This window comes from Tinamus guttatus, unplaced genomic scaffold (assembly GCF_059628265.1).
Source record: "Tinamus guttatus ecotype Peru unplaced genomic scaffold, ASM5962826v1 Tinamus_guttatus_pri_ptg000213l, whole genome shotgun sequence".
NCBI classification, from domain to species: domain Eukaryota; kingdom Metazoa; phylum Chordata; class Aves; order Tinamiformes; family Tinamidae; genus Tinamus; species Tinamus guttatus.
Window position 1 is genome coordinate 10,131,832 of NW_028288747.1, and position 17,789 is coordinate 10,149,620.

Below are 17,789 nucleotides of genomic sequence, written 5' to 3' on the forward strand. Positions count from 1 at the left end.
TGGAAGCTTCTGAAGGTCTAAATATGTCTGTGTCTGTCTCAGAAATAATAACACAAATAGGAAGCATCTCATTTGAATTAAACTTATCAAACGCCTCTCATCAGGTAGCAGAAATGGGGTTCTCATTCAGCCAGCTACTTGAGCAGATGACTTACTTTAGCACTGGAAATACTTTGGTTGGCTATAAACTGTTGCTTTAGATACCACTAAAGTCTTTGAATGACATCAACTTTTCTGTTCTCAGTTTCCATAACAGAACACAACACAGCCATATCCAGGTGACAAGCAATAATGTCTTTCTATTCCCTATAAGGAGCTATTAACAGATAGAGTTCTGCTTGGCTACTTGTTTCCTCTTAGAAATCACACAAGCTCCTCTGTTCAGCTAGACTGGAGAATAACAAATGTGAGTCAAGAATAAAATTCTATAAAATACCTTCTGATGTAGTTCCCAACAAATCCATCATGACAGAGTCTGCACCTTTTGTATATACCACCACTTTGTTGGAGACCGGGTGACGAACCACCACAGACATCCTTTTTCGCACGGAATCGAAAGGCAGGATATGCAAAAGCTGAAATGTTAAAGATCCCAGACCTGCCAAGTCCACAGTTATCTGATCAGGAGTCCTAGACTGTAAAATACATTTATAAGCCCTGGCAGCATGAACCAAGGCAGCTTCATCTGGACTCTCAGCTTCATAACATAGTTTAAGTAAGGGAGATTGTTTAAGAGAGAAACCAGCACTGTGGTTTTCACAGCCAGCAGCTACATTCTCTGTATCTGATTCTTGAGGTAGTGAGGAACTTTCTGGGCTGTCACTGCAGTGAGGCTCAGCAGCCCTTTCAGCCGTCCCATCTGAAGTAGATGAAGCCAGTTTCATTCTGAAAATAGACAGTTTCCTCACAAAACTATTTGGGCTTTCAGATGATGACTCTTTCACACTCGGAAGTGGAGGGGAACTTAGTCTCCGGACTGACAACCTCTGGAACATCTGCCTGATTTCCTCAAGGGATTTAATAGGCATCCTACCCAGTGAAGACAGCCTCATCTGGAACAGAACAGATTAAAAAAAAAAAGTAAACAACTTGCTTAAAATCTTCACATTTTATTTCATAAAAGACACTTTATAAATCGTGTACACTTCCTAATGAATTATTTTGCAAACCGCCATGCTTTTGATTACTTACATTAAAAATGGACAATTTAAATAGAACACTTTAAATAGCTTTACTATTTACTATTAGCTTTAAATAAAACTATTAGTAAACTATATTATGCACATAGTGCATAAAACTATTATACACTATGACGCACTAAATAGCTTTTGTCAAAGCTATATTTATTCAAACTGTAATTCAGATCTGTAAAATGCATGCATTGAAAGTTAGATTCTTGAGTCCACGTAATACTGCTTTTTAGAACTAATTCAGTAATGAAACAGTTAGCTTGACAGCATAACTTTTAAAAGCTGTGGCAAATGCACCAAAACATTTTAATTCTTGCTTTCAGTTGGCAAGATATTTGTAAAGAGCAAACCAAGCCTGCAGCGTTCACAGTAAATAGCTACAAGAATATTAAGAATACAGTACCTCATCTATACTTCTTTAATATCTGAATTTAAACCAGAAAAGAGTTCATGTCGCATTAGTCTTACAAAATAAGTGGCTTCCTGTCACTCAGAACAGTTAGGGGGCAAACAGTTAATGAAGAGAGAGCACGGCTGACACTCCGGTCTCATCCCGGGTGCAGGGCTATGGATGAGCTCCCTCCAGGCAGCACACTCTGCTTGCTCACCGAGAAGCATCGAGACAGGCCAGTCCCTGGCTTCAGAGCAGGCACCTCGGAGCGTCTCTCTGTTCAGCATCACAGAGACCGAGAGCGGGAACATACAACCTCGTATTGCTCCTCCCTAAGGAAACACTGAAACCTGCTCCCTAGCCCCGAACTTGCAACCTTTAGGTCATATCCCTCCTTTTGAATCACCAACCTGGAGACCGTCTTTCCTGTTAGCAAACCATTCAAAAATATCATCCCCTAAATTCTCCAAAAGAAAATCTTGCCTACTTTTCTACATTGTCCTTCAGGAATGGCTGTGCATTAACACTGCTGTCCATCTACCCTTTCACACATAAGCAGCCTGCCGTGTTGATTTGGCTGGGAATGTCTACAGCATACTACAATATCAGGTGCATTTAATCACAGGCAGTGCATAAATACTCCACAGAATACCCATTGGGAACGTCTCCAGGCATGATTACAGGCTCCCTGCCTAGATGGACAGAAAAATCTAATTCTGCACACGTCACTGAAAAATTTTATGTATGTGGAAGATACAATGAGTAATGGAGGGAGAGGGTGCACGTGGAATAAATCATGGTTGAATTTATGAGTTATCCTGCAACACAGTTGGAATCCTACTCTGGAAAGCACCTTGAATTAAAAAAAAAACAAAGTAACACCTTTAGACAAGAGTTAGGTGTATGTTCTCAAAACAAGTATTCTCGGGAAGAACTTAACACCTCAAGAACATTAAACTAGGACAGCCCAGCAAATTCATGGTATAGTTAAGGTGAGGTTTGTTATTTTATACTGAGGAGCATTTTTTCTTCCAGTTATTACTCATGTGAAACCTAAATTGACATTCTTTTGCAGAATTTGAAGTCAGAGAACAGAATAGGAAAGAGTTTTCTCAGCTGCCATATTCTGGGAGCCTTCTGAGATGATTCTTATCCTTCAGCCAACAACAATCTATTTGTAAAGGAAACCTGAGTTAGGGCACTCTGAAAGCTATGTACATATCTGGCAAAAGAATACTAAAATATAGTAAGAATTGTAATTAAATCTCAAAATATGACTTGTACAAGTTACAACTGAACTATGTACAGTAGCAAAAATATTCAAGTCAGAGTTCTCTGCATTAGAAAAACCTTGCCAGCATTAGAACACACTGTACTCAATAACTATGTACAGTATTTCCTTTCTAACACACACACACAAAAGAACAAAAGCAAAGGAACATTTTATAAAAGCCAGTTATTTTCTTTCCATAATCGAATTACGGAGAGCACATTTTAATTACAAACTTGCCCATACAGCCAAAATCAGGCCCCCTTACCTTGTGGCGTGGCTGATTGGGGGCTGACACGACGACGGTGTTGCAGATGGCCAGCGCGAGGAAGAAGTCGGTGATGCAGCGCGCCTCCGAGCACGGCTCGCTGCTGCCTGCTGCCGCCCCGGCACACGCGGCACGAGAGATTTGGCGGAATTTTTCCAACAGTTGCGTGTCTGGTACAACGTCTGTTTCCTATTGATCAAAATAACAAAACTGTCCATTGGGATATAAGCCCTGAAAGTCCCAATTGGGGCCTTGTGCGTAAAGTACTTTTAATATTTCCAAGGATGGAGACCCATAGCCTGTTCCAATACACTGGTACCCTCACAGCAAACCAGTTTTTCCTTATATTCAGACAGAACTTTGCGCTTCTGTTTGTGCCACTTGCCTTGTCCTATTGCTGGGCACCACTGAAAAGAATCTGGTTCCATCCTCTTTGCATAAACAGCTTGGAATAGGAATTAACAGCTTATGCTTTTCTAACAGCTTTGGCCGGCCTTTAAAAACAATAGAACACAATTTTACTTTCGCCATTGATCAAAAAATTAAAATGTTATGCTGCAAATAGGCTGTAGCCAAGCAACCACTGGAAGCTCCTGTTTTGATGAGAGAGAGAAGGGACTTGTTACATGACAAGCATTCAGTTCAAACAGGGTAAAAAAATTCCTTCATGAGTTGCTCCAGAAATTTGTATCTAAATCCAACAATTTCTACTTACAATGCGGCTGCTGAAAGCAACATGTTGTGAGTGGGGAACATCACTGGCACCATCTTCCCCTCCTGATGCAGGGCAACCACCAGACAACTGATTTAAAGATTTTTTGCTCAAAGGTTCATTCACGGCTCTGCTCTTGTGCCCCCTCCACTTTGGCATAAGGCTCAAAGAGCCACACTGACCATCGGGTAAATTCTCATCCTCTGAGTCCATCTCCTGATAGGATTCCAACCTCTTCGCTACAAAAAGAATAACAAAGTTATTGTTCCATGAGCAAAAAGATTTTTTTTCACTAGAACACTGTCTGGAATCTTAGGAAACAAAACTTAGTATGGAATTTAGTACATAGTTAAGAATAACTTACAGTTTATTAAAAATCAAAACACAGTAGGCCATCCCACTGTCATCATTCTGTTTCAGATGCTGCACTTAGAGAAACACACTCCATGACAAGAATCCAGAGGAGAAAGCAAGAATAATGAGGCGACTAGAAACTATGGCCCACAACGAAACAGCTGAGCACGTCAGAGTTAGCTGAGCACGTTAGCCTCGAGAAGAGAGCACTGATGACAGCTTTGAACTATGTAAGAGCAACTGCAAAGAGAAAAGAAATGAGGATGCAATGGTGCGAAATTGTGGCAAGACAGGCTTGGGCTAGACAAAAGGAAAGAAGCACGTGCATGGTCTCTAGGTAGAAGCTAGGGCACAACAGGAAATTGCTATAAACACAATGAATGCACTGGTATTTTTGGAAGTTGGAAGCAAGTCGTAGACATGCCATTCCTGGGAGAATAAGGCCTGAATCTGCCACAGCTAATACAGTCTCACTGCTGTTTGGTTTAGCTCTTCTGAAATGTTTCTCATGCAGTCAGAAAACACTCTGAAGATGTATTGTACTTTTCAAGCTGTTTATTCATCAGTTCAAATCTTGAAGGTATTTTCTTCTGCCTTTGCTCGTCATCCTTTCCAGTGAACTATGCAAAGCCAAAGAAGCACCAGGGCACACACGACACGCAATTTTCAGAAGATGTGCAGGACTATCTGGTTGCTCAGACAAAATCGAGGCTGGGCACATTCACGCTGTGGCCAGCAGGGTGTCCCTTCTGCCCGCACAACGCGGGCACAGGCACCCATCACCCCGCGCAGCTTTGCAACGCGCTGCTGTGATTCACGTGTCTGGCTGCCTCTCAGCACCTCCTCTGTGATCTCACACCCAACACTTGTGTTGCCTGCCAGAGGAATATCAAATACCCGCAGTCAGCAGCACGTGCATAGCATGATGGTAATAAAAACTTGCCATATTTATCTAGTGTATACATTAGCTAATTTTATTGAAGATTTTGCAAGACCAAGTATTTTCTCCTGTGTCTACAGCTGTATCTTCTCTGGGCTTTCCGAAGGTTACTGATAGGCTCCCATGAGATGCACATAGAAAGATATTCTAAGATATTCAGTGAGGCAGAATGAATAATTCCAGGATCATTGCTTTCTGACTTTTCAGCTAACAACAAACAGGTTTGTAAGATGGAGGCAAGAAGACAACATTCCTTACGCTTCAAGAAGGTACTTATCTTCTAAGCCTAACCACACACTCCTCTATATACAACTGCTTGATTTTTCCCTTAATGTTGCTATTAAAACCTTGGCCTTCAGGGTGTATTTTATTAGGGTTCCTGCATCCTCGAAGGCTGCAGTGTGTGGAACTGGAGCCTTAAGCTATGCTCCATAGAAGTGATATAGGACACAATTAAACATCTATGGTAAGACAGAGCTGATTGACTAGATGGACCATTTTCCAAAGGTCTGGCTCTGAAAATTATAAGGCAAGAAGCCAAATACAGTAAACATGACCCCCTCCTGAGAGAACAGAATATTTTGTTGGGGTTGACCTTGAGCACCTCACATAGAGCTAAAGTCTCTTAGCACAAAGCACAGTTACATGAAAAGATACAAATCATAGAATCATAGAATCATAGAATGCTTAAGGTTGGAAGGGACCTCTAGAGGTCATCTAGTCCAACCCCCCTGCACACGCAGGGTCACCTAGAGCACGTGGCACAGGACTGCGTCGAAGCGGGTTTTGAAGATCTCCAGAGAAGGAGACTCCACAACCTCTCGGGGCAGCCTGTTCCAGTGCTCTGTCACCCTCACTGTTAAGAAATTTTTCCTTAAGTTCATGTGGAACTTTTGGTGCTTCAGTTTGTGGCCGTTTCCTCTAGTTCTGTCAGTGGCCACCAGTGAAAAGAGACCAGCACCATCCTCCTCACTGCCTCCCTTGAGGTACTTCTAGACACTGATTAGATCCCCTCTCAGCCTTCTCTTCTCCAGGCTGAACAGGCCCAGCTCCCTCAGCCTCTCCTCAGAGGGCAGATGCTCCAGGCCCCTGATCATCCTTGTGGCCCTGCGCTGGACTCTCTCCAGCAGCTCCACATCCCTCTTGTACTGTGGAGCCCAGGACTGGACACAATACTCCAGATGTGGCCTCACCAGGGCTGAGTAGAGGGGCAGGATCACCTCCCTCGACCTGCTAGAGACGCTCTTCTCAATGCACTCCAGGATCCCATTGGCCTTCTTGGCCACGAGGGCACACTGCTGCCTCATGGTCAACTTGTCGTCCACCATGACACCCAGGTCCCTCTCTGCAGAGCTGCTATCCAGAAGGTCGGTCCCCAGCCTGTACTGGTGTCTGGGGTTATTCCTCCCCAGGTGCAGGACCTTGCACTTGGCCTTGTTGAATTGCATGAGGTTTTTCACCGCCCAGTTGTCCCGTCTGTCCAGGTCCCTCTGGATGGCAGCACAGCCCTCTGGGGTATCAGCTACTCCTCCCAGTTTGGTATCATCAGCAAACTTGCTGAGGGAGCACTCTGTGCCTTCATCCAGGTCATTGATGAATAAATTGAACAGGACTGGACCAAGGACTGACCCCTGGGGGACCTCGCTAGCTACAGGCCTCCAACTAGACTCTGCACCACTGATCACCACTCTCTGGGCCCTGCCATCCAGCCGGTTCCTAATCCACCTCACTGTGCACTCATCCATCCCACACTTCCGGAGCTTGCCCAGGAGGATGTTGTGAGGGACGGTGTCAAAAGCCTTGGTGAAGTCAAGATAGATGACATCTACCACTCTCCTCTCATCTATCCATCTGGTCATTCCATCGTAGAAGACTATCAGGTTAGTCAAGCATGATTTCCCCTTGGTGAATCCATGCTGACTACTCTTGAGCACCTTCTTGTCCTCCATGTGCCTGGAGACAATGGCCAGTATGAGCCGTTCCATCACTTTTCCGAGGATGGAGGTGAGGCTCACTGGCCTGTAGTTGCCTGGGTCCTCCTTCTTGCCTTTTTTGAAGACTGATGTGACATTGGCCTTCTTCCAGTCCCCCGGCACCTCCCCCATTCTCCAGGATCTTTCAAAAATGATGGAGAGTGGCAAATAAGGGAAAAGTGCATGTCTATCAGTGGGGCCACTCTGAATTCACACCTTCCCTGAATACATGAGGCCCATTGGGCAGACCTATGAACTTCCAGCTTCCCTGAGATCAGAGAAAGGACTCATCATGCACACAGATTCTTTCATGTCCTACCGTTTTCCTCATGGCAATATTCCTGTCCCGCAATGCTGCACCTCCGAAAAACCATCTTATTTTCAGTGAGAGTCCCAGTCTTGTCAGAGAAGATATACTGGATCTGGCCAAGATCTTCAGCAATATTCAGAGCTCGACACTGAATAGTAGAGTCTGTCTTCTCATGGTAAAAATCAATGTCATTCTGAATTAAATAAATTTGTCCCAATTTGACAATTTCAATTGAAACATAGAGAGAAATTGGGATCAACACCTACCAAAAAAAGAAGAGAAATAAATGAAATCAAATTCCTTGACCAGTTACAAACTTGAAGCAACTCTTGTGAAGCCAAAGAGTTACTCCAGGGATATAAATAAGAACATAATATGGCCCATGTTCAAAACAGACCAGTTACCTGTAATAAAATGACCATTGTCCAAAACATATTGAACCCTGCTAATGCTGGAGAAATCAATTTCCCATCTGGCTCGGGGATGTTAAAAAATGGTATTTCCGAATACCTACTTAACCAAATTCCATGGCCTTGAAAACAAGAACAAAACAAAGGGGATCACTTTTATGTAGAATGCACCGTGGTTCAGCGTCATGGTGTTAGCTGTTTCTACTATGCAGTTACCTCTAAGCCTTTAAAAATCACTTTGTCTCTTGGGCTTTTCCTCCAAGAGAACCCCATTTCAATTAACTCTCCAATGCACTCATGAATAAATGTTTTATTACATCCATATCAACATCACATCTGATACAGCACATATCAAAACTATAAGAATACTAGGTAGACTTGCTAAACACTTCAAAAAAAAATCTTTGAAAAAAATCTGGCAATGAATAGTCTTATCTTTGCCTGTCCAAGTTTCATGTAACCTGTAATAACCTGTAATTATCTGATTCTAAATAAGCTAACCAGTCTATGGCTTTGTGAAATAAATATTGGCATAGAAGAGATCCTGTGCAAACCAAAAGATTAGTTTACGGTAGGAAACTTAAAATTCAACTGCAAAAGCAGTTTCAGTTAACACACATTGTGATTCCAGTGCATAAGACATATTTATTAAGTGAATAAACTTTTTAAAACATCTTTTAAACAGGTTTTTGATTTGTCATAAAATTTAGTCTGTTCAGATTCTGGTATTCTAGCTCACTTTCTAATCATCCCCTAAAATATTGAATACAACTTGACTCAAATTAGACCTCTCCCACAATACTGCACATGCATTGCATTTTAAAATTCCTGAAGAAAAAATGAGTTCTGCAGAGCAATTAGTGAGGGAAGAGGGAAATGAACGGTAGAAATGGCCTCCAGACCTAAGAACTTTCACCAGAAATGTACCCCTTGACTGTACTGAACACTAAACATGACAACATGAACTCAAACCTGGCAGCACTCAGGTAAAAGTAGTTTCTGGGAGGAGCAGTTAAAATTAATCACACCCAAAATAAAATAGTAAGAACTGCAGGATGAAAGAGGAAAATAGCAGGAGTTTACAGATATTTACTTACCTATTGCCCCACTTAAACACATTAAAATTAGCAGCAGAACACACCAAAGGATGTCGGTGTTCACTCTTCTTTCCAGTTTACTGCGCTTGTAATGTGGGCCACTGTTATTCAGCAGGGCTTTGGTTTCATGACCTGTAACCAGAACACAGGTTGAAATTCTCTGCTAACAGGTATCACAAGTAAAATATATTGCTGCAGTTCAAGTTCTGGGAAACTGGATGTTTCTGTTAATAGTACTTGAAAAGAGATACCAAACATAAGCAAAGTAACTAACTGCTCCTGTAGTATATGAAGTTAGTCTGTTCTAAAGAAAACAAAATAAATCAATATCTTACCCATACAGTATCTCATATTGTTAATAGGATTTCTTCCTATAGCAACAATCATATTCTTGGTATTTTCTGTATTATTTCTAATATTTCTACAACATTCTGCACCTACATTATAAGTATCTGACTGAAGATATAACATTTAACACTGATTAGCCCTAAAACATCTTCCTTTTGATACAGAATACTGAATAACAGCATTAAGTTCAATTCTAGATCAGAAAAAACACCTAAAAAAGCCACAGATCTCCAAGACCCTCTCCAGATTTGGATTTGCTACCACAGCTAACAACAGCTAAATAAAAGCTGCTGTTCACACAGCATGGAACCGGCCTCTCATGCATAATCAGACATATCTGCCCTCTACATTTCTAAAACAGAAGTTAACAATTCAGACATGCATTCTTAACATTTTAAGCTACTTTAAGCTACAGCTGTCTTACGGTGGATTCAAGCTTGTCCTCTCAGGCAAAAGAGAAGACAGTTCCCTTTGTATGATGCCATTTTTAGGGCACACAACTTGTTTGCAAAGCATTCTGAGAAGCCAGGATGGTTCACTCACCTGCATATACCACGATGCCTACAACGGCCTCCGTGTTTCTTACTGTGCATCCTCGAAGCAGCAAGTTCTCCTTGCTGAGACCCACTCGTTCCTTGTTGGAATGCTCACTGAAAGGACAGTACAGCATCTTCGTTTACTCTGCAAGTCCAGAGGGCTCCACCAATTACCAGCCAAACTCTGGAAAAGCATCAGTCTTTTCCAGAGAGGCTGCTAGTCCCTTGCCTACTCTTCTGGACACATCTGTCACTCTTCAAAAGAATGGGGCACTTGGCATGCTGGTTGCCTTTGAAAAATCTAGTCATGAAGGCACTGTAGTAAAATTACTGTATGTTTCCAAGTCTGGTGCTTGCTTACCAGAAGCTGAAATGAGCTCAGAACAAACACTAAGTCTCAAAGCAAATAACTTCTATTTGGATTGCCAACATCACATGTATTCAAACACCACTTAGGATCGCCTTTTAAAATTATTGTGCACATGGTTACCCCCATGGCATACTTTCAGTGCAGGTGAGTCCCCTGTTACCCAAGGCTTTTCTTAGATCAAGATTTATATATAAATTGAGATTTATGTGCATGTTGTTTTTCCATATCTCCAACATATCACTGTCTATCATGAAAAGAGTAGAAATTGAAAACTAGCCACTCCATCAAAAAGCATTTTGCTTTCCTAATGTCTATAGGAAAATCATAGGCTCCTCAGAGTAAAAGAGATAGATGAGAAACTTGGATGAAAATGATTCTGGTCAAGTCATTGAGGGTTCCACACCAGGCAGGGGTGGAAATCAGTCCTGCCCATTGCCAATACTGAGCAGTGCAGCTTGTCCAACCAGGAAGCAGTTCGGACTGAATAAGGACATAATTACTGATGCCACATATCATTAAGAGGAGATTTAAATGACCATTTCAAATGAGGAATACACAATTGCAAAGTAACTTGAACTAAGGTGTTGAAAAATTTCAATTAAAAAAATAGACTACTAGTGAGCTTCCCCAGTTTACAGCCTGCTATTTAGAAAGTCCTTTCTAGAGCTCTATCTGCTTGGCTGCACTCAGAAACATAGTGACGAAAACTCATCCAAAAGAAAAAACCAACAAGCAGAAACCTCCCTAAAGCCCCCAAATTTATAGTAATCATTTTTTAAAGTGAACATGACTAACTCTCTGAAAATCTGTATGAACACCAAAGCAAATGACATTAGGTCAAAGAGTTAGCAAAGCTACTCACATAAAGCCTCGGAAGCAACTGAGGTTGTTGTTAGGACTTTCGCATTCTATTCTGCTGGAAAAATTCTCTGGATCCATTTCAGAGACCTGAAGCCGTGGAAAATACACCAAAACAAAAGCAAACAAAACCCCCCAAAAAACAGAATTCAGACCAAATGTAGAAGAACACGGAAACTCACAAATTCACATATCACTAACAACTTAGCTTCAACCTTGTGAATTGCTGTTCTTAGCATATCTACAACGCAGGGCAAATCAGACTTTAAAAGGCAAGCAAGGACTTTCCAGTAAATATTAAACCTTGGCAGGTAGCAGCTGAGTTGCTGATATCTTGAGAACACTGGAAAGGAGAAAACTCTGGGAAGTGATGAAGCAGGAAGAAACATGCAATAAGGACATACGAAAAACAGAGATTTTTCAACTCTCAAATCAAAAAATATATATTTTTTTATGATGAGGAAAAAATAGACACCGACTTCTCTGTAAGTAGAACTGCTTCTGAACTATGTTGGTACTTGTGCTAACATAAAGGAAGTTTTTCAGGTAGAGCTTTTTAATGACGATTGAACCAATACTGAAGTTGAAATTAATAGGATATGAGTATATTCAGGATATGTGGAAATTTAGTCTCTGATATAGCAGAACTGTTTCTAAGTTGAGTGCCCACCTTTGCAAAATAGTTCTGCTCTTTACAAAAAATGATTGGCCAATTCAAGGTTACAAACTCCAAGTCTAAGTCTGCAACTCTCATTTTGAACTTACAACACCCTCTCCGTAATTATAGCTCACCTAAAAGGCTATATCCTATAACTGAGTGGTGCTTCACATGAGGAGAATAACATGGGGACTAAAACACAAACACATGAATAGAATTTGAAATTCAGAAAACATAACATTTTATTATTAGCACACACCTAGCTGGCACTATACTGTCATGAACAGTCCTAGACAGAATCTTCAGTCTCTTTGTAAATGTAATTGAAAGTCATTAAGTAACTGCAAAGGACCTTTTTCTCCACTAATTGCCCTCTTATTTATACAGGAAGTACAAAATTTCTATAAAATGTATTACAGGGTATTCATTAATGCTTCTCATGCATGCTGCATTGTGCAACGACTACACAAAAGAAAGAGAACAAAGAAAATAAGTATTATCCCCAAAAGGAAGCAAAATAACCAAAGCAGTTGATTCTTCTCTTCTGCATTTTGGAAACTATCTCTAGACATATATTTCTGGTGAAACCATATTATTTTTGGCGCACAACTAAACCATCTGAATTGGAGAGATCCTTAACCGCAGTGAAGCAGTTCCTAAGAACTTTTTGCAATAATGAGAAACAGCAACCACAAAACCCCTGTGTGCAACTCATGACAGCCACTGTGTATCTGTAAAAATCAGAGATAACTAAAACTACATGCACAAGGAGGCATCTTGGTATGTGCACTCCAACCTTCACTGGCCAGAATAAATTTATAGTCTAGTCTACCTCATTTATAATCTTAACTTCTTCACAATAAGCACTAGAAATAAAGGATATTGCCTTCACTCTTCACTGCTACAGTTCCTAGCATAAAAGAGCATAAAAGAGAAGCTTTTTCTACAGAATAAAAGCCACTTGCATTCTGTGGAAAGGTCTTTAAAGAAGCACCAAAGAAGTGTGATCAGACAGAAAGATGGGAACCAAATGAGTGGCTGTGAGTGATGATTTCTGTATCAGCCTCTCGCCAGTGGAATGGCGGGGGAGGCAGCTTCCCAAGGGCAGATTTGCTGTTTCCACTGCACTGTGCTTCTGACTCGAGGTTGCTTGATAACATGGCATTGGAAAGGGGAGCGCAGCCAAGACGGAAAAGGAAAACAGCTCCCTTCCTGAACCTGGCAGGAAAGGACATAGCACTTTGCCCTCCACTGGGTTTGAGGATGCTGCAGCTTGGACTGGATTCAATCATTGGCCATATGAGCTCAGAAGTTGACGGTGTGGTCCTGTGGCCTCTCTTTTAACACAAAACACTTGCCACACACAGTGACTCAGTGCTAATGGTATCTTGGTTACTCCAACCTGGTGGATCTATGTACAGTTTGGCTAAACCTGTGAGGTAGGGAAGGAAAATGAGATTAAGTTGTTATTAGGGAAACAACTTTTGAATCTCTTGAAAGGAACGGGACAGTGTCAATTTATTCCCTATATAGCTCACTATCCTCAGAGACTAGATCCTCAGCGGGCTGGGGTACTCCTCCTCACCTCCTCATCACTGCTGCTGATGCAGAGTTCTTGTGATGTTATCTCCAGAGAACTAAACAGTCTGTCCTTACAGACAGACAGCACTGAGTCCTCTCTACTGTTGTGTTTAGTGTGGTCTGCTTCAGCACCAGAACTCAGCACCAGATGTGCTGAAGCCTGAACATAAGTCAGGGTATTTTTATTTTCTTTCGACACCATCTTATTTGTGCTGGTCTCCAGTATTTTGTCTACTAGATTTAATATTGAATAAGGTTGGTTTGTCTGTTGGTTTGTCTGTTGTTTCAATCATGTCTTCAGGACCTGAAATGGCTTTTATGAATTGCTTATAAAGCTCTAAACATGTGATTGCCACATTAGGGAAGCAAAGATCTACCGAGTTTCCACCACCACTTGTTGTGTGGAAAACTGCTGAGATGCAGTGACATTCAGTCTTCAAAGGTAAGATGACCCAGTTAATGCTGTTCACAGTAGGCTTGTTGCAGAAAGTCAGAAAGGTTCCAAGAGTTTGAGAGATCCTTGAAGGAATAAAGTTAGAGCTAAACAGGCACTTGCATAAGACAAAAAAAAAATAGAGAATATAACGGGGAGATAAGGTACAGAGCTCTTCTCTAAAAATACACCCAATTTCATCCCTATAAAAAGATAAGTGACATCCTGATAAATAACTGAGTATTTTTACTGGGTTGTGTCAGTTGAAGTAGGGCCCTCCCATTCTATAATATGTAAGCTCTCAGATATTTGCTCCAAAATAACTCCAAACACAAACTAAAACTATGTTATCTGGTTAGTTTGCTTTCAGATGGGGATTGCTGAGCTCCCAAGAACAAGGCAATCTGGAAGTTAAGGGATGGTTCGTTGATCATTTGGCATGTTGACTTTCTTAACCAATAGAAACACACAATTATCACCTGTTCTGAATATCCTCTCACCACCTGCCTCTGCTTTAGGTTGGTTTCTCCATCAAGGCCTGCTGTTTCAATGTAACAGATTCCGTCCGGGTCAGTGGAATACAACAGCACCATGTCAGCAGGAATGATTTCATTACGTGAAAGCCGGATGAAGTCCCCAACGTTGATATTTTTCCAGCGTTCCTCCATGTATTTCTTCTCTTTCCTAAAATACATATGACTAGAATAGTTAATCTGTACTTTTAAGTCATAAAAAACTCTGGGTGAGTATAAGTATAGATAATCAGCTCCTGGATCCCAGTCCTGTCTTCTTGGGAATTGCATTCCAGTCACCCTTACAGAATTACTCCATTTAAATTCAAGCTACTCACTTCCTGCATTTTTATTACTCCCAGAAAGAAAGTAGTGTTTTAAAAGTTTCTCGTTGGGTGACATTTTCTTCAATTATGCAAACAAAAACATCGAATCTTTTTTTCCCTTCTGATAAGGTCTTTAAAAGCCCACTGATCTCCCAATATGATGAAACCTACCAGAAAGCAAAGACTGTTCAAACACCAATACTCTCATGAAACACTTGTATTTACGCGTTTTTAAAACATCCCTTCCACTATTTTTGAACATAAGGCAGCAAGACCTTATAACACTTGAAGGAGTCATTAAGAACTCAGGTGCCTGGTGCCAACTGCAGAGTAACCCTGGAGCTATGCCTAAAGAGAGGAGCATGTGTTCTCCATAGTCCTGCTTTCCCCCTCCGTGCTACGGGGGTCTCCCACCTCGTGCTGCCTGTCCCGGGTGTCATCCTGGCCCAGCTCAGCAGCACATCCCACTGAGCAGCTGGCACTGTATAGACACAGACTAACAAACTGGACAACACGTTGCAATATGAGTTTTATGGACTGCCTTTAATCAAGTGCTAGCTATGTAAAATGCTCCTGATAAACATGTAAGAAGAGACAGATGCTTCCAAAAAGAAAGAAAACAACGGAAAAAATCTCCTATGCTGTGCCTTGCACCTGTACCTCTCCGACCTGTGTTTCCTCACAGAACCCCCTGAGCAAACACTTCTCTACAAAAAGAAGAGACAAAGATCACACAATTATCATGTTTTCTGATGTCAGTTTCTCTAGTGAAGATAAAATGAAGTTTGTTAAACTGCTTTCAACGTACCAGCAAAGCAGAACCTGGAAGCAATAAAAGCTGATGTAAAACTAAGCCAACACAAACCACTTATCTGCTTCCTTCTCACGATGCTCACCACTAGTTTTCTAAGCAGATGCAAAACTGGCACAGTGGAAAGCATGTGAAACTTAACAAAGGCAAGAGTCAAGTCTAGCAGGAGACAGACGGACTCAAAAGCATCCACAGAACTTCCATTTAATACCAATACATTTCCTTAAAGTTAGGGGAAATAAGATCTGAATGAAAAATTAACCAAAAAAGCACCTTAAAAGACCTAAAAATGGAGGTAAAGAGGAAAAGGTAGGAAGATTTGTAGAAGCAGGATGTGATTCATGAACTAAAGGTATGATTTAAGCTTTGATCAAACTGAGCTCAGTCTTACTTTCCCTCTGCTATTGCTTCTATGCATCCAATTCAATGAACTGAGCCAGCTGAAAATCAATGTGTTTTGTTTAGAAATATCCTTCAGGTATTGGAAACTACGTCAGCATAAGGTTATATGTAGTCCCCACTACATTTACCCCACTAAGAAGTAAAACGAGTCCAAAGAGGGGACTTCAAACGCCCCTTCACCTCACACTGCCCATGGGAGGGAAAGGGTCCCAGGATCGGGCCCAGCAGGGGACTGGGAGAGATTTACTTCCATGTCCACCTGGTATGTGGAAGAGTTACAGAAAGAAGGGAAATGGAAAGGTAAGCAAGACAAAGCAAGATCATAAAGAAAGGAGTAACACTATAGTTGCAGTAATATGGGATGAAGGAAAAAGAAGAAAAAAGAAAAGAGAGAATGAGAAGATGCTGATAAAATCAAAAGTGAAAGCTGCAGTTATCTGCAGCTGCTACAGTAATTTTTCAAAGTGGTAAAATCTTCAAAGGCGCAAAACCACATTAATATCTGGAAATAAGTATTTTGTGACAAAGCAACCTTTTGATTTATGCTTGAAGCAATTACTGACTAGAGATTAAAAAGACAAAAACATATATAATCTCACATCCCTAGATTTCTTCTTACTAACATGTATCATACTAAGAAATGAAGACTGGCTTCTCTGGGCTGCCAGTGTTGAGAAGGAGCCCGCAGAAAATGGCAAAGATTTCTCTTCAAAATTACCACCTGTTTAATAAGTGTGGGACTAAGAGTACACAATGTGTCTTCTTTTTTTCACTTGCTGCACTTAGACAAGTCTAACTTCATTTTTGCTAGACTAGGAACTGTGGCAGAAAAAGGAAAATTAGGGTATGGGAGAATCTTCTGGAAAGAACTATTCTTGCTTAATTGCATAAAGCTTGAATGAAATGGGACAAACTATATGATTTTAGGAGATGTTTAACCAAACGGAAGTGCACCCTACTTTGTGATTCATGGCAATTTAAATAAACTCATACTGCTTGAAATGATAACTTTTGAAAAAGACAGGAGGACTTCCATAACTAAAGAGTTCAAAGTCATAGCAATGATTGCATACTTACCTGCACATTAACACATATTTTACTGTTTTTTAACATGTTGTCTCATCTTTTCCTTGTGGGATGAGAAAGAAACAAAATATACCAGCAACTCTACCTTACTTTCTAACATTTTCAAGACAGAAATAAGTTGCTTTGGAAAAAGCAGCCTCAGCCTCCGTGTATTTAAGACCAAGTATAATAATGGCTAAATTCTTGTCTTGGATATAAAAACTCCAAAAGCAGCAAGACAAAAGCTGTGAACCTATGGATGGCAAAAACATTTATTATAAAGAAGAAGAAATGAGAGGAAGAAGAAAACAGATGTGGTAAAAACCACAGAAAGCTGTGGAAACCACGGAGCTGCTTGGGGAAATTTAGCAAGGCACTGAGGCAGGTATGTTTGGTCAGGGACAAGACAGCACAGTGAAATCGGTATTTGTTATGAAAAATACGGTAAGAAAATAAGTAGAAATTGGATTCAACAATACCTAGGTCCTCAGCAGGTTTAGAATCGATGAGAATATGCTTCATTACATACACTGGAAGAGTCACTCTCTAGTTTCTAAGTGATCTCATTGAAATGATTAGCAAATTCTGAATCCTAATGTGGGAAGAATTATAATTAAGGTAAATCAGCTCATCCACAATGAACAACTCTTTCTGTATCAGTAAACTTTGATTCTCCTAGACTATGCCTCCCAAATTATTTTTAAGTCCAAATTATACAATATAAAATAATTCGTAGGAAAGAAATTAGGAAGAAATTTAAGTTACAAAAACTACAAGATGACTGGTACGAGCACTACTTACTTCACATTTTGGAGGAAGAAACCATGACAGAAAAGGAAGTCAGAAATTACTTCTGTTTCACTGACACGAGATTGCCAAAAGAGTCATTAACACAAAGAGTAAGCAGGAATGCAGATCCCGGATACTCCAGCTTTCTGGCACCAGTTTTCCTCAGGGTACATAACACAATTCAT

General features: G+C 40.8%; 1 protein-coding gene across 1 annotated transcript in view; it reads right to left on the reverse strand.

The window, feature by feature from the left end:
* Window positions 1–17,789, reverse strand: part of ATP10D (ATPase phospholipid transporting 10D (putative)) — a 33,539-nt gene that overhangs the window by 13,300 nt on the left and 2,450 nt on the right. Inside the window, exons 3-11 of the mRNA XM_010227342.2 lie at window positions 14,179–14,383; window positions 11,032–11,117; window positions 9,807–9,913; window positions 8,916–9,047; window positions 7,813–7,940; window positions 7,418–7,670; window positions 3,835–4,070; window positions 3,120–3,308; window positions 437–1,052 (exon numbers count right to left, since the gene is read on the reverse strand). Coding sequence (XP_010225644.2) covers window positions 437–1,052; window positions 3,120–3,308; window positions 3,835–4,070; window positions 7,418–7,670; window positions 7,813–7,940; window positions 8,916–9,047; window positions 9,807–9,913; window positions 11,032–11,117; window positions 14,179–14,383 — 1,952 coding nt within the window. The remainder of the gene's footprint in view (window positions 1–436; window positions 1,053–3,119; window positions 3,309–3,834; window positions 4,071–7,417; window positions 7,671–7,812; window positions 7,941–8,915; window positions 9,048–9,806; window positions 9,914–11,031; window positions 11,118–14,178; window positions 14,384–17,789) is intronic.